The following is an 11,246-nucleotide window of genomic DNA, read 5'->3' as shown; positions in this document are numbered from 1 at the left end:
AAGTCCAAAGTAAAGATTTTCTGACATCAGTGATTTCAGTGAACGGCGAGCAATGGACCGCTTCCAAGGTGAGGCAAAGAGAGAGAGAGAGAGTGAGAGAGAGAGAGAGAGAGAGAGAGAGAGAGAGAGAGAGAGAGAGAGAGAGAGAGAGAGAGAGAGAGAGAGAGAGAGAGAGACGGGGGGGGGCCCAGTATGATGAAATGATAGAGTGAAATACTAAGTGCTGTCAGTCAAATTACGCACACACATTTCTGAGCGTCTGTCTGTCTGTCTGTCTGTCTGTCTGTCTGTCTGTCTGTCTGTCTGTCTGTCTGTCTGTCTGTCTGTCTGTCTGTCTGTCTGTCTGTCTGTCTGTCTGTCTGTCTGTCTGTCTGTCTGTCTGTCTGTCTGTCTGTCTGTCTGTCTGTCTGTCTGTCTGTCTGTCTGTCTGTCTGTCTGTCTGTCTGTCTGTCTGTCTACCCAGTCCCCCGGTCACCGGAAGCAGACCTCTGTTGCTGCAGATCTTCCCATCCGGAGACGTGCACCTCCGCTTGCTCTCCCATGGGCTGATGTCACACTGGAATTCACATTTGTCTCCATGCCAACCAGCGCGCAGTAGTAGCAGTTTCCACAGTAACACTGTCCATGGCCTGGAAGCACAGCAGAATGTACGTTCACAAACAAGTAATGACATCACCTGCTCACTCATGCCATTCTGGTTATAGCCTACAAGAATACACTGTACTACAGATTCCACTGATTTAGGTATATCCTATATAATAATAATAACATAATATATGCAATAGATTTTGTGGGAACCTGTCTAAAACACAATATATATCACATCACATGTTCTATTTAGTGAAAGGCATAGAGTATTGCTTAATTTAATAATTTTACATTTAAAGTTTCAAAGTTTATTTTTATGCCACAAAATAATTTTAGGAACGTGAACAAATCATGTGAAATGTACCTAACTCAAGCTCCACCCTCTTTTCTTGATCCTCCAATGACAACTGTTGCTTCCCTCGGACAAACGAGGGAAGCAACAGTTGTGATTGGAAGATCAAGAAAAGAGGGCGGAGCTTGATATAAATTCCAGAACAACAGAGACTATAGTCCGTGATGTCGCCCTGATGTATTGAGCTGCTCCGCGGACAGTGAACGAGGGACTGACTCAGTGAGTTTGTGGACTCATACATTGTTTGTCTAAACTCTTATATCCCATCATGCTTTATAATATTATAGCAGTGCAAACACTTCAGAACCAAAACATATACAGTAGCTTTATTCCCAGATAATCCTCCAAGGCACAGTCACGGTTGTGTGATGTTTAATATTGTCAAATGCACTCTTCGTGGAGCCGTACATTGCTGTTATACCACAGATTAGGAGAATAGATTTTTCTTTTTTGTTGTCGCTGCGACCAGCAGCTGTATAGCTCGCTCTGTTGGTCCACAAGAGTGTCCCCACCGGCTACAGCTTTCACCCTAGGAGGCTGAAACTTGGCCTGGAGGTCAAGTGTTTGTGAATGACCGTGTGCATGGAACACACGCATGGAACACACGCATGGAACACACGCATGTACGCTAGTCGCAGCTGTTGCGGATTTGCGCTTGTTTGTGTGCAAATCTAAACACAACCCTGAGGAAATTTAGAAGGATGAGACCGATAAGTTAACCCTTTCACTACCACACTACCAAAGGGTTAAACCTTTCACTGCCACACGACAAAGGGTTAACCCTTTCACAACCACAATACCGAAGGTTAACCCTTTCACTACCACAATAACCGTCTGTAGCGTGGTAGTGAAAGGTTAACCTTCTGTAGTGTGGTTGTGAAAGGGTTAAGCAAAGTTAGACTATAGTGTCTTGTTGGGGTCTTATTGCTCCGATGCAATGAATCTCCAACGCAAAGTGCTTCCATTAAAAATCTGTAGCCGGTGCCAGCGTGACTTTTTTTACAGCTCTGTTTTAGAACTTTAATCAAACTAAGAGTTCGCGTTACAGGAGGAAATATAAAAGGACCAAAGTCCCTTTTCAAATTCTGCTCGCCCCCCGAATTTAATTATAGTTATTGTAGGCCCTTTCAGTCTGGCCCGCTTTGAGTCCTCGGACACGTTCTAATGGCTTTGTTCCTCACAAAGGCCTAATGGGGAGAGACCATAATGTGTTTTTCAAAATGAAATTACAGAATGGCTAATTAACGTTGACAAGCAGGAGCCGGTGAAGCTGGGGGGAATGCAGGGATGGGCTGCACACGTGTACAAGAGGTGCCGCAGAAAAGACAGGTCAATCCACAATTAACTCCCTATTAACCTCTTCAGAGCATATGGGTGCCCTGGGTGCTTTGCTTATTACCGGGGCTTGGTTGGAGCGACGTAAAGGGCATTGTCCACATAAATGGTTTAGAGTCAGTACGAAACAATGTCTGCGCGAACTCAAGGCACCAAGGACATCTTGGACCTAGATCTTCATCGGGTGGTGAGGGGTTGGAAACAAGACACTATAGCCGCTATGATGTGCAATTACCCTGCCTGCTGTGAGAATGTTTTGATCTAATTCAAACACACGGAGCTTCATAGAAACAACTAAGACTATATCAAAAACAGAAAGGCATTTTTTGAGACAGGGTGAGAAACACCCTCTTAAAATACCATATGTTAGTTAGACTATGGAGAGGGACGGGGGTGGGGTTAGGGGGGGGGGGGGGGGGGGGTCGGCAGGGCGTACCTCCACACACCTCTCCGGTGTCCTCGTCCAGACACTCGCTGTCGTCACACTCGCAGAACGTCCCCGTCACCAGGCCTCTGCCGTCCGGGTTGTTGCACATACAGCTGCCACAGTGACAGGTGCCTATCAAAGACACGCACGTCAGAAACTCTGTGAGTGTGTGTGTGTGTGTGTGTGTGTGTGTGTGTGTGTGTGTGTGTGTGTGTGTGTGTGTGTGTGTGTGTGTGTGTGTGTGTGTGTGTGTGTGTGTGTGTGTGTGCGCCAGCTGGTTTGCAGATGTGCACTGGAGACAGTCTTTGTGTGTCTGTATGACGCACAATGAGTTTGAGGCTGTGTGAGTATGGAGTGGTGGTGAGGTTGATGGTGTGTGTGTGTGTGTGTGTGTGTGTGTCTGTGTGTGTGTGTGTGTGTGTGTGTGTGTGTGTGTGTGTGTGTGTGTGTGTGTGTGTGTGTGTGTGTGTGTGTGTGTGTGTGTGTGTGTGTGTGTGTGTGTGTGTGTGTGTGTGTGCGTGTGTGTGAGTGTGTGTGCAGAACAGTAGGAACGATAAGCATAGGCCCAGAAGGCTAGACAACTACCTGCTGTGAATACATTTGCATTTATACACATGCCAAAACAAGCCACAAACACAAACAGACACACACACGCACGCATGCACGCACGCACGCACGCACACACACACACACGCACACACACACACACACACACACACACACACACACACACACACACACACACACACACACACACACACACACACACACACACACACACACACACACACACACACACACACACACACACACACACACACACACACACACACACACACACACACACACACACACACACACACACACACAGTGTGTGGGGCTGTCAGCGAGAGGAAAACAGCCTTAACCCAGGCGTCCCCTCACAGTGTGTGTCTCCAAGCTGCCACTGCTTAACCACACGGTTCCTAACCGCGAGCTTGCCGAGGCGCTGCGTGGCATCGCCGTAAAACCAGAAGCAACCGGCTGCCGGCTGAGATTAAAGACTGAGTTTAATTATCAATACTTAACAATAGTGTTAAGTCGAGATGTCAATCTTCTCGTCGGTGCTCATTTGTGTGTGTGTGAATATATAACTGTGCCTCCATTAGCAAGAGAGAAATCTCTTGTACGTTGAGTCAGAGCAGTCACTGACAACCATTGTGAAAGTCCACCTCCCTCTCTCCTGCTCCTTTTCGCTCATGGAATGTGCAAATTGAGAGGTGCTTTGATTATGAAGTACTTTTTTATTTTATGGAACTGTGCATTACCATGAACAGAACAAATAAAAGAATGGTCCTACTCTACTTCCGGGTTGAAGCTAACTTGATGAACTGACATCGGAGTTCATCACAATAGTTTCAACCCAGCAGTAGGGCGGGAACAAAAATCCATCTCAGGACGTCCCTACAGTAGATCTCACAACGTCTGTTTGTGGTGGCCATTTTGTGTCTCTCCTAGTAGGCATTCTGTTGAAAACAAACACATAGGTTTTCCAAATATCTCCTCAACAGATAGCTATGACTGTATGTGCATTGATAATGTACCTACATGTGTGTAAGCTACTGTCTACGGAGCACATGTGTTCACTTGTATGTGTGAAAGTGTCTATGCATGTACTAGGTGTGTGTGTACTGTATGTGCATTTGTGTGTGTGTGTGTGTGTGTGTGTGTGTGTGTGTGTGTGTGTGTGTGTGTGTGTGTGTGTGTGTGTGTGTGTGTGTGTGTGTGTGTGTGTGTGTGTGTGTGTGTGTGTGTGTGTGTGTGTGTGTGTGTGTGTGCATAGGCGCCCACTTAACGGAGCAGACGATGCACGTGCTCCAGGACTATTGAACTTGGGGGAGCAAGCTTGTCTCTTTGCTCCCTCACTTTTTGATCATATCATATGATATAAATATCCCCCCCCAATATATAAATCTTATCGAACCATAACTACGTAATTTCAATCAGATTAATAATACGCAATGACACTTAATAGCAAGTTTTTAAGTTTCCAAAGATTGTGTGACCCCCCACTTTAATGGTTTGATCCAGTGCCCACGGGCCACGGTTCGTCGGCATGACGTATACGACATGTTGGGGGAGGCGGCTTTTTCGAAAGCCCTTGAAAAATTCAGGCTGGATATTGGATAACATTGTGACTTGTGAGGGTTATTCTTCGGCGTTTACATCAAAATGGAGCAAATCATCACGTAAGTCGAACACTGTGACTGTATACTAAATGCGCAAACAGATTGAAACTGAATATTTCTCGTATGGTGAGCCTCGGCGCTGCACCGAGTGAATCCAGAGATACAGGATGGTGCGCAGGCGCTGTGATCACCCAACGGCGGAAATAATGACGCTTTAATCAGTTTATAAAAAAATATTAAAAATATTTATTAGCAACGCCGAGCTTTCAAACCATCCCGTATCTCTGTGCGAACCCCTCGTGCAACTGTGAGCACCTTTGTAATGTCTCTGTGATACTTGTATAACGAACGGTTCGGCCAGAACCAGTCATTCATGGTAAATCTAGGTTGGTTTCCCATTGAGGAGCAAGTGACTGTGGATTCACTCGGTGCAGCACAGTCACGAAAGGGGACCCTGATGTAAACAAGACAAACGTCTTTCTCTGGTCTGCATCCCCTTAACAATTGTGTGTATTGAGCCGTACTGTATTGTACCCATTCTGCAATCTGTTAAATAAAGTTTTCATTCATTCAGCCGCCGCGCTCACTGGGGCTATTGATAGCGTCAATTAGTTGTTGTTGTTGTTGTTGGTGCTGCGGATGTGAACGGGGCTGGAGGGGCTTTGGGAGGATGGGAAAGTTATTATTATTATTATTATTATAATAGTAATTGGCTATCATACGTGCCTAGCTAGCGTTAGCTAAAAGAGCCCTCGCAGTGAAGTTATTATTATTATAGCTATCATACTGCAATATAAACTGAGTTTTATAGTGAAAAGAGCAGCTTTATTTTGGTCAAGATTGAAGACTCTATATTGCAGGAAATTGCACATACAGGTGTTCATTAAATGTAAAAAAATATGCCGTGGAGGGGGTCGTGCCGGACCCCCTCCAAACCACCCGTGCAAAAAAAAAAAAAAAAAAAAAAAAGGAAAGGAAAAAAAAGAGAATACAAAAAAAACTTGCACCCCCACTTTCAACTATAACTAGGCGGCCATGTGTGTGTGTGTGCGTGTGTGTGTGTGTGTGTGTGTGTGTGTGTGTGTGTGTGTGTGTGTGTGTGTGTGTGTGTGTGTGTGTATGTGTGCAGGGGCGGACCTTCCTACAGGCGATATAGGCGGTCACCTAGAGCGCCACCCAGAGGGAGGCGCCAAAAAAAAAAAAATTCTCTGTGCAGTTTTGGCGCCCCCCTCTAGATCTGCAACCATTATTTTTACATAAAAAAAATTCTAACATAAGGGAAAATGAGCCAAAAATCTAAAACGGTCGGTCGGTCTGAGCCTCAGCTTTAGGTGTTCACAGTCAGAACATGCTAGAGCGCTGTGCATTGATGGGTATCGGTCAAGTGTTTATAGAATTGAGCATTGAGGAAAGAAAGACTAACGTTAGAGAACTATGAAGAGGCAAAAGCCATCCGGCCATCCAGTTTAAAAAGAGAAGAAAAGAAGAAGACGAGAAACGTGCCAAGGTGAAAGGTATGCAATTTTGTACAACTTCCAAGACCTGCCACACCAAGAGCTGATGAAGCAAGCAGAGGCACTTGTACACACCTTAAACCATGGAGGGCAATCTGATTTGGATGGGAAGGAGCTGGCTCAGGAGTTGGACAATTTGATGTGATTGATGACTTTGCAGCGAGGAAGGCCAGAAGGATTGCACTGTAAATGGAAACCAGTAGGAGCTACAGGCTAACCTTGAAGTGTGATGATAGGGAGTGGAATGTAAATAGTTATTTAGACAAAGTGAATTTGTAATTTTTATTTATTTGTTTATATTTTGATTATATATGTGTAACATATTTTACAATACATAATTTTCTTTTAAAGCAAATTTGCACGTTATTTTATTGTTTGTTATTATTATTATTATTATTATTATTATTATTATTATTATTATTATTATTATTATTATTATTATTATTATTATTATTATTGTGTGTTAGCTAAGTTGTTTATTTGTTTTAATTCTTTAGTGTGCATTTTACATTTATTCTTAGCTCTTGTTCTTGCTTGTAAAAATTATAGGTGCAGTACTTTACTGTATAACTGTTAACCCTTTCACTGCCACACGACGGAGGGTTAACCCTTTACTATCACACAACCGACGGTCGTGAAAGGGTTAACCTTCGGTGTATTGTCGCAGTGAAAAGGGTTAAGTGGTTGGTAGCGCGGCGATGTTTTGATTTTTTTGGGGGGGGGGAGGCTCAGACCGACCGACCGTTTTAGATTTTTGGCTCATTTTGCGCGTGTGCGTATGCATGTGCGTGTGCGTGTGTGTGTGTGTGTGTGTTTTTCCTGGTACCTGCGTTGGAACAGACCACCCCCTGCGGGGTCCTGCAGAGCGCCTTGCTCTTCTTGGTGGACAGGTTACAGTCCTCGCTGTACTGGCAGGAGTCTCCGAACCAGCCCTCGTCACACTCACACCGTCCACAGTCACAGTAGCCACGGTCTGCAGGGACACACAAGTTTCAAGTTCAAGTTTGTTTATTATTTGTCAGAACAAAATACAGAATACTTTATAATGAAATATTTGTTTCTGTATGAGCCCCTGAGACTGTGCTACATACAGTAAAAAGAAAGTAAGAAGTAAAAAGTAGGTAAAGTCAATATACATAATATACAATATACAATACAGAGTAAAATGAGTAACAGTGAGGTAGAATGCAGAGGTACAAAACTTGGGGTAGGGTGCAAATGAGGTATGAATGTTGTGCAAATCTCTTTAATAATAGATACATATAGTGTGTTAAAGTGTCTAAAGTGAATAAAGTGAGTGGTAAGGTGAGTGTTTGTTTAAAGTGAGTGTGTGCATGTGGATGTCTGTGCAGTGTATGTAGATGATGGGTTGTTACATAGTGTCATTGTCATTGAGCACCCTGATGCCCAGTTCAAAACATTGAATCCCTATTGATTGATTGATTGAACATTTGAATTAACAGATTGCAGAATGGGTACAGTACAGTACAGCTCAATACACACAATTGTTAAGGGGATGCAGACCAGACTTTCGTCTAGTCTACATCAGGGTCCCCCATTTTCAATTCATAATGAGTTGAAATGAATGAATGAATGAATACAAATCTGATCCAATCAGATAGGGATTACAAGTTTTGAACTCCTGGGCCGGATAGAAGCTCCTTCTGTACTGGCCATGAGGCTCTGGTAGCGCTTGCCTGACCGCAGCAATTCAACACATCCTGTTCTCATTTGTGTGAAAACGTTCCCTCGGGGGGGAGACATTACAGGCCCCTGGAGACCCAGACCAGGGGCCTCCACCTGGCTTAGAGGCCACTAAGATGAGATAAGATATCCCTTTATCGATCCCCTTGGGTGAAATGTGGGCGTCATAGCAGCATGGGGGAGGGGGAGGGGGTACAGGGCATACCCTGTATGGACAGGGTAATAATAGAAAGATAAATATAGGCAATACAATTTGATCTGAATATAAAATTATGAGATAAAAACTGTGTAAACAATACAATTAGCTCCGAAAAAAGAAATACGAGAAAACAGTATAAACAAAAGTGCAGATGAGGGTCTGTATGCCCATATAACGGTTTAGATTCAGATTCAGATTCAGATTCCTTTATTGTCACGTCATTCAGTACCTTACAGCAAAGAAAGAGTGAAATTGTATTTGTTGTGGTTCCTCGACCATAGCAGCATCCAATCATATAAATACAATAACATTAGCATAGAATAAGAATAAAATAAGATACAATATGACTAAAATAAAGATGACTATATACAGTTCTAAAAAGTGTGCAGTGCAGATAACAGGATGTAGATATTATACTATATAAAATTTAAATAACAAACATAAAAAGTATGGTTATATTATACGTTACAATAAATATAGGCAATAAAAAACTTGAATCGGAATATTTACTATGAGTAAGAGTAAAAGTAAACAGTATACACAAGGTGCAGTATACACTCAGGAGTGCAGTCATGTAACCTACTGTAACTGGCATGACATACGTCATAGGTTGCATGCCACCCATTTAAACAATTGACACAATATGTTCTTCCTGTGCCCCAGGACGGTTCAGTCAGTATTTGTGACCATGCACTACTCTCTCCTAAACATCAGAGAGAGATCCCTCCAATCAGTGATGTCATTGGGATGGAAAATCTGGGGCTGTTCCATAGGGCTGTGACTTTATGAGGCCATAAAATATCTGTGTGAGCTCCTACACCCAAATGAGGTTTTAATTCTGATTCAGACCATAATAGCAGAGCTCACACAAACATTTTATGGCCTCATGAAGTCAGAGTAGAAGATTTTACATCCCGGTGACATCACCGATTGGCGGGTTATGTCTCTGATTTCTCGCTTTAGGACAGAGTGGTGCATGTTCACAAATAAATGGTAAATGGTGCATTTTATATAGCAGCTTTTATCCAAAAAAGCTTTTCACTCACACATTCACACGCCGATGGCGGAGGCAACCATGCAATGTGCCAACCTGCACATCGGTAGCAATTAGGGGTGAAGTCTTGCTCAAGGACACTTTGACACACTGCCCAGCTCTATGACATCACTGACACTCATCACCTCCCTTTATAAACCCACTGTATGTTGTGTATCATTGTTGTGTGTGTATAATTAACTCTGTTTTGAAATGTGTCTTCCCCCCCCCCCCCCTATGTTCCTTTGTTTAGATTATTTGTTTCCTTTGCGTGTCTGAGTTTCCTGAAAAGCGCTCCTAAATAAAATGTATTATTATTATTATTATTATTATTATTATTATTATTATTATTATTATTATTATTATTATTATTATTATTATTATTATTATTATTATTATTATTATTATTATTATTATAATAATAATAATAAATACATGGTGTAATAATCTCTACTGTTGTAGACACGTGCAACACAAATGTGCCATGGCATTGCACTACTGCACACATGTAAGCTCCATTACTTTCTCACTCCTACTCATATTCCTACACGGTAACCCCACCCCCTCCCCCCTCAAGGAGATTTGGAATATACAGTAGCACATCCATTACACCACACTATTATTCATAATATTCCACATTCTAAAGCAAAAGTGAGTTTACATAATGTGACACATTGTATAGCCAGACTCCTGTGTGTAGGCCTATAGCAGTGCTCAGCATGCTGTGTGGGTAGATAGAGAACTTGTGTAAAAGATTAACTAAAGCCGGGGTAATGGCTTCGGCTGTCACTGCTGCCATTAATCACTTGATTGATGGACAACGCTTCTAACCACAAGAATTCTCTTCCGATTCGCTCACACTATCTTTCCCTCTTAGCTACACACGCAAACACACACACACCATTACTCAAAAAGAACACATTATTGGGTATAGAATATCTTTCCCTCAGCACATTTTTAAGACTGTACTTTACTGCTTGGCGAATAAACAAAGCTTTCTTTTTTGTTGTCGGATGATTTCAGAGTGATATTCCACCGTGCATCTCCCCTGTCAAACGCGGAAGACGTCCCCTCGTTCAGTATTCTAGTAGGACAAGTAACCTACAGGGCTTTGGGTCCATTATCACCCTAATGGTGGTGGTGGTGGTGGTGGGCATATGAAATACTGTGGAAATCATACAATGCAAATAAAGTCTCTTGACAAGTTATTATAGATGTTGGTCCCATTGCATTTAGCAGCATGGGGCCTTAGCACGTCACACTCAATCATTCTGCCGTCTCATCCATCATGCGAACGTGATGTCCTCTTCCAAGGGCCTATCCATCAGTCCTCAAGCACTGCCCCCCTCTCCTCATTACCCGCGAGTCCCAGGAGAGGCGCAGGCTGGAGTCGAGGATGAAAGGTAGAGTAGGAGGCGTGGTGGAAGACTGTTTGTACACATGTGGAGGCCGGTGGACTAGAGGTTATGGGAGCTGGCTTTGTGACCGAAAGGTTGACTGGACAACACTCCTCCCCTCCCTCAGCAACTACCGCGATGTGCCTTTGAGCAAGGCACTGAATCCCAAAATGAGTCAAAATGGGCAGGGTGAGGTGGGTTTTAGGAGTAAGGTCAAGCAGTAGTCTGATCAGTTTGTTTTGTGATGTTTGTAATCTTGTTTTTAGCGCCTTTGAGGTGCTTTGGTACCATGAGGTGCAAGCATAGTCGTAGTACCCTTGAATGAGTGCTCCTGCCAGAGTCTTCAGGGTATTCTTGTTTACCAGAGAGGAGATATCTGGTAAACAATCTATCTCTCTCTCTCTCTCTCTCTCTCTCTCTCTCTCTTCTCTCTCTCTCTCTTCTCTCTCTCTCTCTCTCTCCTCTCTCTCTCTCTCTCTCTCGTCATCTCTCTCTCTCTCTCTCTCTCTCTCTCTCTCTCTCTCTCTCT

General features: G+C 43.3%; 1 protein-coding gene across 1 annotated transcript; it reads right to left on the bottom strand.

Annotated features, from left to right (window-relative positions):
- Positions 1-459: 459 nt before the first annotated feature.
- Positions 460-7,357, bottom strand: LOC311248319 (integrin beta-like protein 1; the record flags this gene model as incomplete). Its single annotated transcript, XM_084339222.1, is given in 4 exon segments — positions 460-595; positions 598-629; positions 2,712-2,834; positions 7,211-7,357. Coding segments are annotated over 4 exon segments (438 nt in total), but the record flags the coding sequence as incomplete, so codon positions are not given.
- Between the last annotated feature and the right edge of the window lie 3,889 nt (positions 7,358-11,246).

This window comes from Notolepis coatsorum (assembly GCF_963971535.1).
Source record: "Notolepis coatsorum genome assembly, contig: SCAFFOLD_4103, whole genome shotgun sequence".
NCBI classification, from domain to species: domain Eukaryota; kingdom Metazoa; phylum Chordata; class Actinopteri; order Aulopiformes; family Paralepididae; genus Notolepis; species Notolepis coatsorum.
The sequence above is the reverse complement of the archived record's forward strand: the minus strand, read 5'-3'. Positions and strand labels throughout refer to the sequence as shown.